We start from the raw sequence: 19,628 nt of genomic DNA, 5'->3' as shown, positions 1-19,628 counted from the left end.
TTTTTTTTTTTTTTTTTTTTTTTTTTTTTAATTTATATAAACAGTGCTGGAAATTTAGTAAAATATTTTCGCAGGGCAACTCACATTCTCATGGTGAAATCCTATTCCTTTTGAAGTCAGAAGTGGACTAAGACTATGATAAAAATGTATCTTGTCTTTGTAAAATTTGTCTTGGTGTGATTTTGCAAGCACTCATTGATTGTTTTATGGTTGTTTCACACAAGTCAGGGCCTTGCCTTTTTTTTTTTTTCATAGCTCATTCAACTTCCTGCATTCATTGTCCATCCAAAGCCCATTTAAATCAGTGGGCTATACAGTATAAGCAGAGTGTAGGCTCACAGTCAATGTCACTTCACCTGCATCTGAAAATAAAATGAATGATGGGAGTTAAAGATTTTCAATTTAAGAAGAGGAGGTGGGTTACGTTAGTAGTTTGATATCAGATACCTTGTGCTGACTGGGACATTTCTGGCAAATGACAGTAACAAAAGTTATGGTCCTTCTGTGCAACACTACTTGTTCATGTTAAAGTCCTGGCACAAAAGGTCATATTTTGTCTACACATTCTTGTTGTTCTAGAACCAAAAAAATCAATTGGTGTAAAAAATCTTGTTATGGGATATTAGAGGTAGTGATAGCAGATGGGTTTTTTCATAAGCCTCTTTAGAACTGGAAATTTTGTAGATGATTTAAAAACAGAAACTTATTTCCGTTAATTTTTGCATTCCAGTGATCTAATCTCTTGCGGTTATACAAACCTTGAGAGGGCTTTTTAATGGCATAGAGATCCTTTTCCTTTTAGATAGCTTTTTTTTTTTTCTTCAAAGAAGTGAAATAAATAACATGAATTTGTTCTGACTTGTTTCCTTTACGAATAAGAACAGTATGGGAAGATCAGAGGGATATCTGTGTGTAGAGCTACTGTGTAAGAGCTCTTCTCAAGGGCATGTGGATATACAAGAAGGGTTAGATCTGCTTCTCTTTTGATCTCAGAAACAGTTTGATTAATGTATATTTTCTCTGAAATAGATTTGCCCAATGTGGTCCATCCTTTTCATATACTTTCATGTATGTCATTTCCCTTTTTCTGGCCCGTGATTGAAATAAGACAAATGGATTTTTTTTTGTTTGTAAAAAGACCATTTTAGAACTGAATAGTCCTTTAATCTATTGTGAAAAATAATGCATTAGGTACTCTACTACAAACAATATTCTGAATACAATCAAAGCTTCCCCATTTCATTACTTAATAACTTCTTTGTCACTTCTTAGAGATGAGGAAAACTGCTTATTGGTCCTATTTTTATTTCCCTATTCTTCTGCTTCTTAGCTCTGTCTGTTAGCTTAATTGTAAATGCTATAATATGTATATCCTGTATTCAGAATGTTAAACTGGACTAGATACTTCATCTGACTTCATTAGTAATACCTGCTTTTAAACCATTTTCTCTCAAGATTCTTTAGAAAGCTAAAGGGAAATTCTCCCTCCTATTTTGCCTACTGCCACACACAGAGCCCACAAATACCAAATTGTGTGAACTTGGAGGAAGGTTCTAAAATATATCTGTATCAAGGCAGGGTGCCAATATCTTGCCTTTTTGTTTTATTTTTATTCAATGTGGGGAATAAATGTAATATTTTCTTGCATACAGCATTCCCCCAAATAAGGCAAGCACCTTGTTTATGGGAGGGCAGAATTAAAAAACAAACAAAAAAACCCTTTCTGGTTATAGGTACATTGATCAGGAACAGAGCCTAATCTTCAGCTTCCCTTTTTTCTGTTTAACTCAAAGCTGAAACTCTCACTGCTGCTGAAGATGTGTTCATGAGTATGATTTTGTAAAGAGCTCTAAAAATCTCCAGGGCTGTGAAATAAGAGAAGAAAGACCAGGAGTATTTAGCAGATTAGTGCAGCACCAAACCAATAAGAAGGAGTAATGATTGTTAATATGTGTGCAGTGACAGACAATGAGCCATTACACCAGCTGCCTGTATACTAATGCCACTACAGCTGCCAGATGAAGCAAGAATAAAACAGGATGCTTCTATTCTGGGCACAAAATCAGCGTCTCTGCTTAAGACCTAGACCTCTGTTTGGAGGAGGTGGTGTTGATTTTTTTTTTTTTTTTGGAAAAGGGATGTAGGGGTGTGTGTGGGGTATGTGGGTAAATAAAGTATGTAATACCTTTAGACAAAAAGATAACACAAATCTATATGCTGACCTTTTCACTTCATGAACATAGAGCACTAGAGATGCTATATAAACTTTAGAGGTTGTCTATGAATGTTCTAATGCTGGCTGTAAGTTGATGTGTATATGTGTCTGTAGTATCTGTTGCATGAAGGGAAAAGAAGCAGTGTGCAGGGCTGTTCTAGTCTGGGCACTGTGAGCACTCTGGACCACCTCTGGGTGCTGTGCCCCACACATGCTGGAATCAGCTCTGTGTGCTGTGCAGTATGCATGCTAGATCTGATCAGTGTGCTGCTGTTCGCCGTCACTAGCATATAGGTCCAGTCTAAAATCCATGGGCAGCACAGCAGACCAGATGATGGGGCTCCATGCCCTGGATCCGGCTTGTGGATCATATCTTTGACACCTGCGGTGTATGCACTACATGAATACAAGGTGCCATTTGCATGTTATTTTTTCTGGTTATTTGGGACTTAACTCCTCTGTTCTTTAGTTTCTCTCTCTCTGCTGCTGCTGCTCCTCCTTTTTCTTTCCCCTGCCCTAAAAAGATGTAGAAACAAATTTGGCTTACTTGGTGACAGTACTTTCTCTATTTTTTTTTCTTTCTAAAAATAAAACTGCAATATTATAGTACTGGGCAGCTTTTGGAACTGTGGAAGTTGGTGGTGACACAGGGCATGTTGATCTGAAAAGATCTTTTTTAAATTACTTCAAAAGTAAATTTAGGTTTAAATGTTTACATTTTTCCAGTGCTTGCTTCCCCAGGGCTTTTCCTTTTTTAAGTTTCTTTCATAAACCAGAAAGTGTTTGTTAGATGTTAAACAGATGGGCAAACAGCTCTTCTGAGCACTTAGTGGCATCTGCTCCTGAAGGATTAATCCATTAAATTCACATGCCTTATCAAAGACAACATCTCTTCCCTTTCCTAGGGGTAGTTTATTGTTATGTTATTGTATTAGTATTGGCCTTGACAACATAAGGACTCAACTTTTGTAGGAAAATAATAGAAGCCCTTTAATATTACTGAGGTGCTGGTATGAGACACTCTTGCCACATTTCCTATTAAAGAATTTTACTGCACTAGCTGTCTTGCCTTGACAATGTTAGACTGAGCTCTTTCACTCCAGCAGACTTCGGTAACAGCTAGAGTGGCCCCATGTGAATGCAGGGATATGCACACACAGCCGGTTACCTGTTCAGGACACAGTGCTACATTGTATCTGAGGCCTCACTTTAAAATTATATTAATGCAGACGAATTGTGCAAATCGAATGAAAATGTGTATCTTTTGAATTCTTAATTGAACATTGCCAAAAATTACAAGTCACCTCATAAATTATAAATGGTCTAACAGATAGGTTTCTGTCCTTCATGTACCAGTCAGGTCAGATAGCTGGATTATTTTGTTCTCACATTCCATCATATAGATCAACTGGGTTGAGTTCGGTTATTAGAGCAGTACTGATTAGTATCTTCTTTTCTCTAGCTGATTACTACTAACCTAGAAATAACATACAGCAAACAAGTCCTGCAGTAACCCAGGGGAAATCAGTAAATGTATGAGGTGTGTGCATCTGGCTTGAATGTAAAAAAACAAAAAACAAAAACGGGGGATGCAAATGTTTTATTTTACTTCCACAATTACTTCATCAATAGTTCAATGCTTCTTTCTGTCTTAAAACAGTGAATTGTCAGGTCAACAGGATTTCGCTTTGCTGGATCTTCCATTCCCTCCTAAGAACAAGTGCAGTCCAGCAGTTTTCCCTCACCATAGACTGTGGCAAGAGATAGGAGTACTCTTGAATTTACTTTCGCCGGTTAGCACTTCAGCGTAGCTTGTGTTAAGCAAAGCTTTTACGTTGTCAGAGTAAGCTTTAGGTGGGTCTGTAAAGTTCTTCAGGAGCAGATTTATCATTGCATTGTGCAGCAATCTGTCCTCTATCCCAAGAAGAAACATAGAATGCCTAGTGGTTTATTTCTCCTAACAGTAAGATTGAGATTCCTTTAGTTTTTGACTAGCAGATTCTTGGATTCTGATGACTGGCCATCTGGTATGCATTTTTCCCTGTTTTAAATCTAATTGCAGATCTTTCCCCAAAAGGAAAGAGTGAGATAGCCTTGCCCTTCAAGGCAGAAGCAAAAAAATTTGAGAGGTGCCAGGGACTGTTTTAGATGTGAGAAGTCCTAATTCCGCACATATTTCTAAAGAGTTAACTGGTGAAATAGGTTTGCCAGGGATAGACTGCATTAATGTTAGAGCATAAGGTACTTGCATATATGCCCCATGTTCCTGCCATGACAAGGGAGATGTAGTAGTCTGTGTGAAACAGTGTATACACTGTATGTGATGCTCCGTGACCCCAGATTGGCCAAGTGTGCCTCTGAGATAAGGCTCCTGGGGTGTTTTCCTGCCTTCAGGGGGGTGCCCTTCAGTCCCAAGCTCCTGTATCATCTGCTGCTTGACTAATGAGAACCAGCTGAGATTATGCCAGGAATTAACTCCTTGGCCTGTAGCTCCTCAGCCTTAGTCATCTCACCCAGCTCTTAGGAGAGGGGATTTTGCCAGCTAGAGAAATTGTATCCTTGTCCAGTCATGTGCTCAGAAAAGACAGATTTCCATGCCCCTCCACCCCCTGGAAGAACCCTACCTGTAGGCTCACATACTCTGAGATCAGTATGCTTACAGAAAGATTTATTATTAAAAAGAAAACAAATAAAGAAAACCCAAGAATGAGCATAAGAAATCTATAACCATGTGTTGAGGTACAGACGGAGATGTAAGAACAAACAAACAAAAAGAAATATCAGAATATTGGAACCAAATACAAAATATCAGAGCCAAAAATTCAGTTTCTACTCAGCCCACTAGGTGAGGGACTCTGTTTTCCTATGACTGTGAAAATGAGGCAGAGATTTAAGGATGGTTTCTTATCTGTCTATTTACATGCATCGCCCACTGGATTCTTGGGGAGCCTACACTGTGCATATAACTTCCTACTCTCTCCATGAGGTGCATGTTTACTAGACTAAGTCTTTCATGATCAGATTAAGACCAGGGGAGTATTTGTGTCTTTTTAGACATATCCCAGGGATGCTCACTTAATTTCCCCATTGTAAGAAATAGGCTTTTTTGGATAGCCTGAATATCCAGGTGTTCTTCTTACAGCCCCTTCTTTTAAAATGTAGGTTGAACATTGTTTTGGAGGCGTGGCTATTTAGCATAACCTTGTTGGATGCTGATTTTTTTTTTTTTTTTCAGTGATTACCTCTCTTCAGCCATTTAGACTTTGAACCTCTCCCAGGCAAAAAAAATCATTATGCAATCTTGGCTTTATTTGAACTTTGGAAATACATGTGTATCAAATACTACAATGTGTAAGAAGGACAAGACTGAACACAGCTTGATGCTACTTGTATGTTGAAACCATGCATGCCAGATCAGTAAGATAAACTTAGGAAAACATGCCTTAAACTGTAGTGGGTTCATGACAAAATGCAATGCTAATATCCAAGATGGGGGGTAGCTGCTAAAATTGGCCAGTACTGTTTAGATTGTTTGTTAGTATACGGCAGCCTGAGCTATCCAAACATTCAGAATTAGGGCATCTGATGAGAAATAACATTATCCCAGTATTTCTCAAAATGCTTAAATTACTTAGATTTTAAAGCCTTTGCCTTAAGTTAATAAAAAATCAATCTTTACTTCTTTTCATTTGCAAATTTCCCTTTTGAAATAGCTATTTGAATGTTTGTTTTGGAGTCTCATACTATAAAAATGGACAAGTAAGGATTAAAAAACTTTTAAGGATAATTGGAGCTGTAGTCCTCTCTTTGATTACAGTTTAAAGATATAATAATGTTATTATGAAAGTATCCATTACTTTCTTGTACCTATTTACACAGTGCTGCTGGTACATTTCTGTGGAACAGCTGGTCCCAGAGCATAAATCCTGTGGTGGAGAGAGTGGAAATGAACATTAGGGCTTTCCTAATCCAAGAGGAGGATGAAATCATGGTAGCTTTAAAATTTAATCACCAAAATTGCAACATTATGTATGGTCTTACATCTTCCCTGTCTCCTTTCTATGCAAGGAAAGGGTTTTTCTCGTCAGATGTGGCCATATGGGGGGAAAAAGACTAGCTTATCTAATGTTAGTTTTGCAGTCTTTCCCTCCTGCCAGGCGAGAAATATTTGGGTAAAATGTGAGTAACTTAAAAATCAAACAAGTTTGTGTTGGTATTGTTTGTGGGGACCTACTTCCCTCACTGTTCTTCAAAGTTTGATTCCATCTTAGGCACAGGAAAAATAGCTCATCTTCAGGACTAGTCTTGAGTTCTTTGTATTGGGTAAGATAAGGCCCATGCCCTGCAAACTCAACAGGGTGCAGTGATGCAAACATATGAAACAAATTGCAGGTTTTGGGCCTAAGCATGGTGGAAGATACAGTGCTGATATAGGGTCCCCATAATGTAGAGATCCAGTGGAATAAAGTACTAACAGCTCTTCCAGGGGGAGTTAAAATGGTCAAAAATGGTAAATGGGGTAACTAGGAGACTAAGAGATGATATTATACTGTCTATAATATTAATGTGTTGGAGATCCCTTTGGAGCAATGAAGCCCTCACCCACCTCCTTTGGATATTAATAGTAATGACTGTAATGTTCAGACTCTGCCCATCTGAGTGGGAGCCATTGGAGTTTACTTGTGGGGGCCCCCAGCCTATTACAGTGCAGCATAAAGTATTATAGATCTGTGCCAGTGAGTTGAGAATATTATTTCAAAGAAATATTTATGGCTTTTTGACAGCTTCCATTTCTTTACCCATGGTACCCACTAAAATGGGTTAAAACATACTCTGGTATGACTTATATCAGTGAGGGTCTCCATTGGAGGTGCCCTTCGATCCTTGGTCTAAATAGTTCTGATATGTCGGGCAAGAAAAAGCATGAAGTGAGGAGCTGAGGGTAGAAAATACTCAAAAATGAGTATAGGTAAGAAGTCCATTGTCAAAATGAGTCTAGGTAAGAAGTCACAGAAGTGTTTACTGGGGCTGTTTGTTTAGGGCAGAGGTACTCAACCCCTGGCCTGTGGGCCATATCGGGCCCACAGAGCTATGACATCCAGCCTGTGGAGCTCCCCATGGGTTGGGAGATTTGGTGGTGGGGGAGCAGTGGCAATTAATGCTGCCACACTTTTCCTGTTGCCAAATTCCCGAGTCCAGCACACCTGGGTTGGGACTGGGCCATGCCTCCTTTCCCCCATGTGGCTGGATTAGTGCCAGGCCATGCCCCCTTTCCCGTGTGCAGTCAGATCAGAGTCAGGCTGCCTCCACCCACTTCTGCCTGGATCAGGCCCTACTGCGTCCCGGATCACAGCCACTGGTCAGATCTGACCTTTGGATGGCCCAGGCACTGCCCATGCACACCCAGCCTGTGGGATAAAAAGGTTGAGGACCATTGATTTAGATAATCAATGCTACTAGTTTAAGCCTCTTGGCTTCCATTTTGTCATTTGTGTCAAATGTATTTTCTGTCAGTGATGGTTCTTGCTGGAAAACGTCTGTCTGACAAGGACGTATCTGGTACTTTCAGTTCACTTGAAGTAATATAGATGTTAAATGATGATCTTAACTCTCAGTGAGCTGTCAGTAAGGTTCTGAGTTGGAGACCTTATTCTGTGTTCTACAGCACTGTATCTGAAGAGATTTTTACTAAAAGCTGCTACTACTAACAAAACCATATGAACTTTAAAAGTAGATTTAAACGGTCAATTTGATGCTCTTGTTAACCATTTGGAAATTGGGAACATAGATAACTATCTTCTGAAATGCTTGGCTTGGAGAGGAGGGGTGGGGCTGAAAGGAATAGCACGCAGTTGGGATAGCATATTAATGTTTGATCTGCCAGTGAGAACCCTAATGAAATAGGAAACAGCTTGTAGGCTGCTAATTTTTTCCTTGATTCATTATTTACACCGTAAACCAAGAGAAATTGCTCTTTGGCTGCGTCAGGGAAACATTGCTCTTGTGAAGCTTGGCTGAAATAAACTGCAGCTGTGTTTAACTGTTTACTATCTCTGTAGTATAATCATGGGGAATCATATGTGCCTTTGTCTGCTTTGAATACAGGTAGTGCTTCCAACATTTATTTTGGAGAAAAGATCCCTGCTGGAGATGTATGCAAATTTCATGGCCCATCCAGACCTGTTTTTGTCAATTGCAGCTGGAGCCACTCCGGAGGAAAGAATTATCTGCTTTGTGGAATATTATCTAACAGCCTTTCATGAAGGCCGAAAGGGAGCTGTTGCTAAGAAGCCCTATAACCCAATAATTGGTGAAATGTTTCATTGCTCATGGGATGTGCCTAAAGACGAAGTGAAACCTTTCAGAACTAATAGTGCCTCTGCAGTTTCTAAAGACCAAACCAAGGAGTTTAGCCAGGACCAGTCAGAGTGCTACAAGCTGAGGTTTGTAGCTGAACAAGTATCCCATCATCCACCAGTATCTTGCTTTTACTGTGAGTGCAAGGAGAAGAAAATGTGCGTGAATGCCCACGTATGGACCAAAAGCAAGTTTATGGGAATGTCAATAGGTGTTTCGATGGTAGGTGAAGGTAAGAAATATATACTTTTATTTTTTGGAAGGTTATTAAAGAGACATCCATTTGAAATGTGTAGACCTCTCTTGTTTTTAGCTTAAGTAAGTTTTAAAAATCTCCAAATATTTCATCTTAATCTTTTTTTGTTTTGTTTTGTTCTAGTAATTCATAAGATTACAATAATGGGACTTGTGTTTGAAAATAGTGTCCAGATTTTATTGAAGGGAATATGTGTGCATGTGTGACTCAAAATAATATATGGAATTATTTCTGCTTACCTCCTATGAATTGTGTGCCTACATGCTATATACTTAAGATATTCATGCTGCATCTGTATACTTCATATACTCTTAGTAGGTGAAGATATAGTTTCCCAAGACTTCTTAGGCTTTTGTGCTTTCTCAGACTTTATAGCCACTCATGCAGAGGATGATATAGCCTTGGTTTCTTACTATTTTGCTTTATCATAAACATGTTTGCATGTTCAGGAAAAAGTCATGTAACTGATTTAAAAAGTATAGAAAGTATCAGTAGCATAAGGATGGGTGGGCAAATGGGACCATGAGCCCGAGGAAAAAGGGGTACCAGAATGGAGTGAAATTATGTTATTGTGGTCCCCTCCAGCAGCCTTCCAGCTTCAGCTCTACCAAGAGAGCAGCAGAGGCATGTGTGGGTGAGTGAGTGAAAGGCACTCTGACAAATGTCGCTCTTGAGAAGCAGTCAAATTTGTTGCTGTTTGGGGGAGAGATGTTACTCTATTTTTGCCACTGGAAATGGATGTTTTCTAGGGTTCTCAATGTGGATGTCTGTGGCAAAAAAATGAACTGATGTCTGTGGCAGTGACCTCTAGCTGTGGCTTGTGCACACTTTATGCTGGAGCCAGAGCCCTGCAAAAAAAAAAGCGGTGGGGGAGGAGGAGAATACACTGGGGCACAGCTCTGGCCAGTTATGCCTCTGGAAAACATTATCAGATTGCAATTCCTTAACAAATACAGCTGTATCAGTAATATTGTTAGCTGTTAACATACAATTGTTGAAACAAAGCATTTAAAACATCTAGCTAAAGCTTCTTGCCATTTCGGGATAATTTTCTATATATTTTTTCAGGCGGTTTTGAGACTTATGATCTTGGGAAACAGCAAGTAGAGAGGCATAAAAAAGAAATAATAATGAGATCAGTCATCTCTAGGCATATTCATTATTTACACATAAATTATTACATTTAAGTTGCATATATATTCGTGAGATATTAAGCAAGAGAGAATGGTGAATGTCGTGAAGTGGGTTTGGTCAGTGAAATGTTATTGTGGTCTTAAAACTCCTTGATATCCAAGATTCACAAATATAAAAGGGGGAGCAGAGTAACATAATGAGGTAAAGAACAAAAATACAGTTAGAGAAAGGTTACTATAAAATCTTTCTTAATGTTAACACTTTTCCAGTTCAGTCACTGCAAAATGGAATAGTTTTGAAACTTAAGACACTGCTGGCTTTAATGGAACCAAATCCTGTAATGCCATTTCACAGTTTTTGGCATTTTGGGCAGAGTGATACTTCTTCAGACACATTGCTTTGGTTCTGCAAAATGGAGAGTAAAGGGAGTCAGGAAGCGAATTCCTGGGAGACCAGAGATATGCCTTTGCAATAGCTCAGTAATGGAACAAAGTAGGTGGAAAAATAAGGTACGCTGGCTGTAGACATTTTTTTCCATCTTCTTCTGTTGTGATCTTTTTCACATTTTTTCAGACTTCTATATATGAGTATTTAATGCAGGAAAACAAATTGCAAAATGTCAAGTTTGTATTGTTGTGGTGATGCTGTTGCTGTGATGGTCCAGGAGATAGGACAGAGGCAAGAATTCTTGTGGTTGATATTTTATTGGACCAACTGTACGGTTGGTATACATTGTCAAACTTTTGGGGATCACAGTACCTTTCCTCAAGCCTCTGAGATCAAAGTTGGATGATTTATACTACATTCTCAGATAAACATGGCGTGATCCGTGGATTCTGATGGTTTTGCTGTGGGGAGTGTTGATTGGCAGAGATAAGTTGACAGATCTTGCATTTATTATTGAGGCAGGGCTGTGTCCCATTGGGTACCTGTTGATTAGCAGGGAGATGACTTCTGATAATGAGGTGGGTGAGGTTAGGGGGATGTTTGAAGACTAGGAGTGTGGGGGGTACTGGGAATATTTTTCTCAAGGTCTGGTCCTTTTCAAGTGCTGTAGTTGTTGTTTGATCCTTCTTATAGGTTCAAGTGTGGATGGAAGGTGACAACCACGGGTGTGCAGTGGTGTGTGTGTGTGTGTGTGTGTGTGTGTCTTTGTATTGTAGCAGGTTGCTGTGGGGTACAGGTTTCCCTTACTTTACGCTGTACGTGTGTTCCTGGAAAATGGCGCATAACACGAATTTGCATAAAGGAAACCCACTTTACAATGTAACAAATACAGTTATGTTCAAAGACCTTGACTGTACTGACCTCCAGACCCATTTCTACCACTTTCACAAGACAGTTTTGGTACTCACTGACAGCAGACAGTACACACACACACAAGGTGGTGGTGAATGTTTAGTTGGTTTGAAGAGAGAGTAGTGAAGGCTTCATTGATGGACCAGGGAGAGGGGTAGGAGATAAACTAGTGGGACGCTTAGAAGCCATAATGGGGTTGCCAACTACAGAAACGTGTGTTGCAGACAATGAGCAAGGAGCACAGATCCACACAGGAGACTATTTTGGTGTGCGTCACTCCCACAATGCACCACACAGCAGCTGACTGTGGGCTTCCACCACACCAATAGCATAAGAGTGAGTTTACCTCGCATATAATGAATTTTTGGTAGAAAAAGGGTCATTGCATAAGAGTGACATTCACACATACAGAACCCACGTAAAGCGAGGGAAACCTGTATTTCAGTGACTCCTTTAAACATATCGTCTATTTCTCTGCTGCGATGTTCTTGTTGTATAAAGGCTGTTTTCAGTTCGGCAAGATTGGGTGTCATGGGTGTCTCCTCAGAGCAGATGCGGTAGTATCTGAAGGCTTCACTGCAGATCATTGCTTTTTTTGGCGTGTTTGCAGTTATCACTGGCTTTGTGGATGTGTGGTGGTCTGTGGATGTTCTGTATTCAGTGGTTCGTAGGGTGCCTTCCCAGATTTAGATTGTGGTATCAAGAAAGATGATGTTAGTGTAGGAGTATTCCAGAAAGAATTTGCTGCCAAAAGTTTAATAAGCAAATCCAGGTGTTCAGTCCAGATGATGAAAATATCGTCTATGTAACACAGGTGGATAGTGCAGGTTTGGAACTCTTTTTCTCTAAACTCTTCTTTGAGATGGGCATATTGGAGAGGCATACTTGTGCCTACAGTTGTGTTGGAGGAAGTTGGTCAGATTTAACCCGTTTGCTGCTAGTGAAATGTGATGCTTTCAGGGTTTGGAGTGAGGTCTGCATGTACATCCTAGTTGCAGCAGCTTCCAGGAATAAAGTGAAAGCACAGGACTGCTTCAGAGTGAACTAACCAATGAAGATGGGATATAGAGGCAGTTCATGTCTCTGGTGGTGAATTTGTAGCTGCTGCTTCCAAGAGAAATAGTATATATTAGACCAGACACTGCTAAGTGTCTGCAGAGAGTAGCCATCTCCCATGTTCAGCAGTCTGCCATTCTGTTTCCTAGTAGGGCTTTAGGTGGCTTAGGAGAGAGAGAGGCGTGGTGACTTACTGCTACATCCATGCACTTGGGGAGGGATTGTTGTACTAGCCAGGAGACTCCAGTAATCACTGTGGGGACATCTGTGAAGTAGGGAGGAAATTCTTCTCTGGAGCCCGTTTGTTCATGTTGTGTGTAGGTACTGGATTTGGCAGTTCCTACAACTGTAACTTTTTTGATTCTCTGGGGAGACTTGTGAAACCATGATTGCACTGGTGTATACTTGGGTCCAGTCAAGATTTCTGCACACCTAAAAAGGCACCTTATCTTTTAAAAGGGAAAAAAAATTATTTGTACACCAACTGACAGGTTAGATGCCCAAGAGGATTTCTTAATACAGGTAGCAAGTAGATTTGTCAAAGCAAGCAAAAGCTGAAAACTACCATAGCAATTTTTCTCTTGTATTCATCATAGAAAATGTGCATTAAATTCTAACACCGGCAAAAGATCTAGGGAGTGTTACTATCAACGCTTTCTATTTTTAGGGTGGTTGAAGTGCCTTGACCTAGAATTTCAGAGCTTACGGTGAATATGAAATTGTGTTGCTTTAATATTGTAAAAGCTGCTGTCTTTGTAGCTTGAAATATTTTTGGTATTTCAGTGTATAGCTACTGGTATTGCAACATGTTCTTTGTGGTGGTGGCCTAATTGGATTACCTCTGGTTCCTATCATTTTCTTTGCTTTTTTTGTGCTGTTTTTTTCTTCTCTTCCCTTCTTTTCTTTGAGTAGAGAATCCTGCTTTTATTCTGTTCAGCATCTCTTTTCTTCCAGCTATAGCTTTGGTACTTGTATTTTTACACTGACTTTTTTAAGTTATTTTTTTTCTGAATGTATGTCTAGGTGCCCTTGAACGTGGTATTGGATTGCTAGGAGTTTTTTAGATTCTGCAGTAGGTCAGTTGAATAACAGTTTTTACAGTATTTACAATTAGGTCCCTTTATTGACTTGTCAGTATTTTGGATAATATTATTGGTCTGTTTTTTCCACTGGTCCTGAGTGCATTTTAGGTTTAGGGAAAGGCTCTAAATCTAGGGAAATGCTGCTTTTCTGTATGTGGAAAACATTTCAGACTCTTTGCTACACAACTGACATAATTTTTACTACGCTCTTAAAGTTCAGTTAGTTCTGCAGTAGACGGTAAACATCTTGCTACATTTAACAGGAATTAACAGGGCTGCAGTGTTCATCCTGTAACTTTGACCTCTACATTGAAGAACACACACAACCATGCTATATTTAGAAGACCTTGTTCCCTAGCTTCTGGTGAATGTTTCTTAGCGGGTGCTGACTGTTGGGTGAGATTTGTTACTCAGTAGTTGCCTATTTTCATAAATAACATGATAAAGAATGCTTGAAACTAGATTGCATCAGGAATGTGCTGGTAATACTTCTCTATTTATTCTGAAACCACTTCCTTGCAGCTCACCTCAATGACCTTGTATAGGAAGTGTTGCCCTTTATTCTTTTTAACTAGAACAAGTGGTTAAGTTTAAACAGGAATAATACAGAAAGCTTTCAATCATGGAGTTTAGTGACAGTAAGATCCTTTCAGCCAAATATTGCAGCTCAGTATTTTGTCCTGGGATATTTAAAAAAACATTGCCTCTGAGAGAAAACAAAGGCAGTCCTGTCCACGTGTAGTCACTTCGATTTTGTTTGTTCCAACTACGTATCAAACAGATAAGCTGAACTTGCAGCATTCTAGAGATGAATGGGAATCCAAGGGGATCTTGTTGGAGTCCATGTGCTGAGTTGCCTTGTTTGCTAGTCCTTCATCTCTGGATATGGTTTGATTTTAAATCTGGTTTCTCTTCCTCCTCCCAGAAAGTGCTTTAGCACAAGATGAAGCCTCTCTTTTTTTACTGCTAGAAAGCAGTCTTCCCACATGAAAGGCCTTCCTCTCCCCATGTGAAGGGACACCCTGGATAAGACCAGCAAAAGTGTTTTTGCGTCTAAGAATTGATGTGGCTCTCACAACGTGTGGACTTAATTAATTTTAACCAATACAATGCAGTGGTGCTCAACTTGTCAGGCTCTGCGGGCTGAAGGAGTGGCATTGGCCTGATCCATGGGTTTAATCGCATGCGTGGAGCCAGGCCCCACATGCAGCTGCACACTGGCTCAGCCCTATACCAGCATGAGCTAGCATTCAGGGCTACGTTATCCAGCCCCCAGGACTGCCAGTGGATCTAGAAATATGGCAGCAAGGCAGCAGCAATTGGCACTGCCACTACTTACTTGCTGCCAAATTTCCAGACCTGTAGGGAGACCCTTGGGCCAGATGACATTGTTCTGTGAACCAGATCTGGCCTGCAGGCTGGAGCTTAAGAACCACTGCTTTAATGGACAGACTAAAGAGGTGGCTGTGATGAGAAAAATCATGAATGTCTAGATTCACAGGAGAAGGGGGAGTTGAAATGTATCTGTTTTTGCATAAATAGTTTTATGTCATGCAGAGAGCTGCCAGACAGATGTTGCTGTGAGCAAAAAAATATATGTTAGTATACATTAGTGCAAAAGCAAAGTGTGAGATCTCCAGCCTCACCTTTTGAGGGTCCTTCACTATTTTGATGTATTGTAGTGTTGCTCTGTAGCAAAAAGCATGCAGATGCAGAAAGCACAGCCCTGGGAATGGAGGTTATTAGTTAATTTTGAGAGCATGTGAAGGCTGCTAAATGCTGTTATGATTTTTGTTGCTGCTTTGTTCCATCTAATTGAGCACCAGCCACTTTTTTTAATCTTTACATGAAGATGTTTAGCAGGAGAGTGTGGTATGGATCTTCAGGCAGCTCTTTCTAAAAAGTAAAAATAAGGCTTTAAAAACTTTAATGGATATAGCAGCAGGAGGAAAAGAAGCTACCCTTTAGTCAGAATACATCCAGAAAGCAGCAATTAATTAATATTCTGTTAAGTGTTTTGCAGCTCCTAAAATGAATGCTCTTTGATTCTTAATTTGGGCAAGCAGTTAGACTAGAATCTAGTCACTAGGGCTAGGGACAGACATTCAAAAAGCCCAAGCCTGAATTGATCCTATCTTTGCAGGTTATTCTAACCTGCAGAGAATGAATTGATTTGCAAGTAGATGGACCTTCACTTATGATTCAGGAAATGTCGGCACATGCCTGCAGTGGCTCAGGCTAGAAAAGGGGAGGGCAATTATTTTGGGCGGAGGGATGTTTACTGAGTCTTGGCAAGCCATTGAAGACTGCATGACAGGCAGCCAGGGACAGATAAATATTAATTTTCTAAATTTTTAGGGGCTTCGCTGACCAGATAGAATGGGGCCTGGCAGACCACATTTGGTCCGTGGGCCACATTTTGCCCACCCCCTGGGCTAGAAACTCGGGGGTTGGGGGTGTTAGAGCAAGCCCTCCCTTCCCTTTCAAAGTGTTGAGCTGAGGGGGCATGGCCTGTTAAGCTGAAGTGGGGTGTGGGCAGGACCTGGCAGGCCGCTATGATTAAGGAAGGGTTTAAATCTTCACCCTGGCCTGCACAGTCCCCAGCTGGGGTGTGCCTGGAGTGGGAGGGGGAAGCAGCACTTGCCAGGCTTCACCTTCTCCTTCCCCCTCTCACTGCTCAAGGGCAGGGAGTATTGCCAGAATCTGGCCCCCAGCTAGCATTCTGAATCAAAGGGTGGGGTGGGGGGAGGTATAGGGAGGACTGTGATCAGATGCTGGCTGGTGTCTGTGCTGTGGGAGAGGGGAAGGAGGGAGTGGGGGGGTGGGACCGTGCTTGAACACTGAGTGGCAGGTGAAAGCCATGCAGATGCTGCTGTGCCTGCAGTCTCCACCTCAGCCAGCCAGAGCTCTGGCTAGAGAGGAGAGGGGCAGGACCAGCCCTGCTCTCTGGAGCAGATGGCTTAGCCCAGGGCTGAAAAGCATGCTGGGATGCTGGAGGACTCTGATTTAACTTAAAACAGGAAAGGGTCTTGGACAGAAGTTCCATAAACCAGTTTGACCCAAATTAGTTAAGGGTGATACTACATTCAACTAGGGGAGGGAAGTTGGGAGTCCAAGAAGAGTGGTCGTTCCTTAAGGAGACGATCCTCCAAGTCCAAAGCGTGGCAATCTCTACGTGGATCAAAGGGGGCAAGAGTGCTCAAGAGTCCCCGTGGCTCACCAAAAGCATCCACGAATGCCTCAAAGCCAAAAAGGAGGCCATACACCCAATGGAAGGGAGGGGCCATCACCAAGGAGGATTGGCCTGAGGTTGTAGGGGGGCTATTAGGAAGGCCTAAGGCAGAGATGGAACTGGGACTAGTGACCCAGATCAAAGATAACAAGAAGTCCTTTTTTAAATACATAGCGGGTAAAAAGAAGTTGCCAGATAATGTAGTGCCTCTTCAGGACATGCTTGGTAATCTGGTAGTAGCACCAGATGACAAAGCTAATCTCTTTAACAGATTCTTTGCTTCCATTTTTCTGAGCAGGGACAGAGACATCGCCTCCACTGGGATTCTGGATGGGATTCCGAGGCACAGCCAGGCCCAGGGTCAGTGAGGACCTAGTTAGGGAACTTCTGGAGGGACTAGATGTGTTCAAATCAAATCAGGAGGTCCGGGTGATCTCCACCCCAGAGTGCTGAGGGAACTGGGAGAGGTCATTGCAGGACCCCTGGCACAGCTTTACGAGCACTTGTGCTGCTCTGGTGAGGTGCCTGATGACTGGAAAAAGGCCAATGTGGTCTCCATTTTCAAAAAAAGGAGGGAAGAGGACCCAGGAAACTATAGGCCCATTAGCCTTACCTTGGTCCTGGGGAAGCTCTTTGAGAAGACTATCCAGGAGCACATCTGCGAGGGGCCAGCAGAGTAGTTTATGCTTAGGGGCAATCAACACGGGTTCATTAGAGGCAGGTCCTGTCAGACGAACCTGGTGGCCTTCTATGACCAGGTCACAAAAGCCTTGGATGCAGGTGTCGTGGTGGATGTAGTCTTCCTGGACTTTAGGAAGACCTTCTACACTCTCTCACCCCATCCTCATTAAAATTAGGCATCTGTGGTGTCAATGCCTGTAGTCAGATGGGTTGCAAATTGGCTGGAGGGCCGCACCCAGAGAGTGGTGGACAGGTCATTTTTGACCTGGAGAGGTGTGGGCAGTGGGATTCCCCAGAGCTCGGTCCTCGGACCCACACTGTTCAATATCTTCATCAGTGATTTGGATGAGGGGGTGAAAAGCACCTTTTTCAAATTTGCAGAAGACACTAAGATGTGGGGAGAAGTGGGCACGCTAGAAGAGAGGGACAGGTTACAACTAGATCTGGACAGATTACAGAGGTGGGCGGACGAGAATAGGATGGGTTTCAATGAGGACAAGTGCAAGGTGTTGCACCTGGGGAGGAAGAACCAGCAGCATACCTACAGGCTGGGGAACTCCCTTCTCATCAGCACAGAGTCAGAGAAGGATCTTGGAATTGCTATTGATTCCAAGATGAACATGGATCGCAAATGTGGGGATGCAGTTAGGAAGGCTAACCGCACCTTTTCATGCATCCATAGATGCATCGCGAGCAGGTCCAAGGACGTGATCCTCCCCCTCTATGCGACGTTGGTCAGGCCACAGCTGGAGTACTGTGTCCAGGTCTTGGGGCCGCACTTCAGGAGGGATGCGGATAGCATTGAGAGGGTCGAGAGTAGGGCCACTTGCATGATCAGGGGGCAGCAGGGCAGGCCCTACAAGGAGAGGCTATGGGACCTGAACCTGTTCAGCCTCCACAAGAGAAGGCTGGGAGGGGATCTGGTGGCTGCCTATAAACTTGCCAAGAGGGACCAGCAGGCAATGGGAGAGTCCCTGTTCCCCCAAATAGTACTGGGAGTAACAAGGAACAACAGCCATAAGTTGATTGAGAGTAAATTCAGGCTAGATATCAAGAGGCACTACTTTATTGTAAGGGTGGCTAGGATCTGGAACCAACTTCCAAGGGAAGTGGTACTTGCTCCTACCCTGGGGGTCTTCAAAAGAAGGCTAGACAGCCACCTAGCTGGGGTCATTTGACCCCAGCATCCTTTCCTGCCCATGGCAGGGGGTCGGACTAGATGATCTGCTTAGGTCCCTTCCGACCCTACCATCTATGAAACTAGGTTTATCTTAAACCAGTTTCAGCCATCTTGAAACTGGCGTATGTGCACTGAACTTGCGTTCTGTTACAGGTTTAAACCAGTTTCTGATCACTTGAACCAGTTTATGTGTAATTTCTGGCCTTAGCCTAGATGATTTCCTACTTAGCACTGTCCTGGCACTTCCTTTAACAGGTCCCATTTTCTATTAGAAATGGTCTCTCTGTGACTGTAAAACGAAGAACGCAGCACAAGACATTTTAAATGCTTATGACATGATAGGAGATGGAGTCCAGTAATTATATTTTGCCTGTGTGAGTCAATTTTAGCCGTCGGCACTCTGCAGCCATGTCTGCTTTTGTCCAGAACAAATGCTTATTCTTGTCTGTTATCTGATGAATAATACAGATAGAGTGTGAGGAGCCTGTTACATTAGGAAACTGCTCCAGGCCATTTATGACCCACGTACCATTTGTTGTTCATATTGATCCCTAAACAATCGGAGGGAAGCATTAAATTGCACATGTCTCTTCTGCAGTTAATAATTACATTATTGACCTAGAATCTCATCTGTGTATTTCATCAGTGCATGTTACAGCAAAATCAATTCATGAAGTACAGGTTGGGTGAGAGGTGGACATGTTACAGCCAAAAGGGTATGGTAGCAAAACAACTTGCTTTAAAGTCAGTGCAAGAATCCTTCACTATATTGTGCTGTATGTTGGGAAAGAAATAAGACATGCTAAAAATTGATGATGAGATGAGTGAGACTGAAAATAGAATTGGTAGCTGTTACATAAAACAGCTGTTGAACTAGGTGGTAGGGAATGATTTTAGAGGAGGGAGTTTGAAACTCCAGCTTTACTTTGGGGATTAATGTTTATCACTTTGAAAAATCACGTGTGTTCCAGTAGGGAGGCTGGCATGTGGTTGGAGCCATGTGGCTGGGGGCAGCGGCACAGCGCAGGGTGGTGGTGGCTGCATGGTGCCTGGCCACCACCACGCTGCTGCTGCCTGGCAGCCGGCTGCGCAGCTCCAGGCATGGCTCTGTGGCGGCAGCAGGAGGTTTTGTAGGC

General features: G+C 42.0%; 1 protein-coding gene across 1 annotated transcript in view; it reads left to right on the top strand.

Moving 5' to 3' along the window:
• OSBPL10 (oxysterol binding protein like 10) overlaps positions 1–19,628 on the top strand; it is a 195,424-nt gene that overhangs the window by 154,998 nt on the left and 20,798 nt on the right. The window contains exon 8 of the mRNA XM_019508706.1: positions 8,321–8,804. Coding sequence (XP_019364251.1) covers positions 8,321–8,804 — 484 coding nt within the window. The remainder of the gene's footprint in view (positions 1–8,320; positions 8,805–19,628) is intronic.

Source organism: Gavialis gangeticus, unplaced genomic scaffold (assembly GCF_001723915.1).
Source record: "Gavialis gangeticus isolate Ggan-Ray unplaced genomic scaffold, GavGan_comp1, whole genome shotgun sequence".
NCBI classification, from domain to species: domain Eukaryota; kingdom Metazoa; phylum Chordata; order Crocodylia; family Gavialidae; genus Gavialis; species Gavialis gangeticus.
This window is presented reverse-complemented; position numbering and strand designations above follow the sequence as displayed.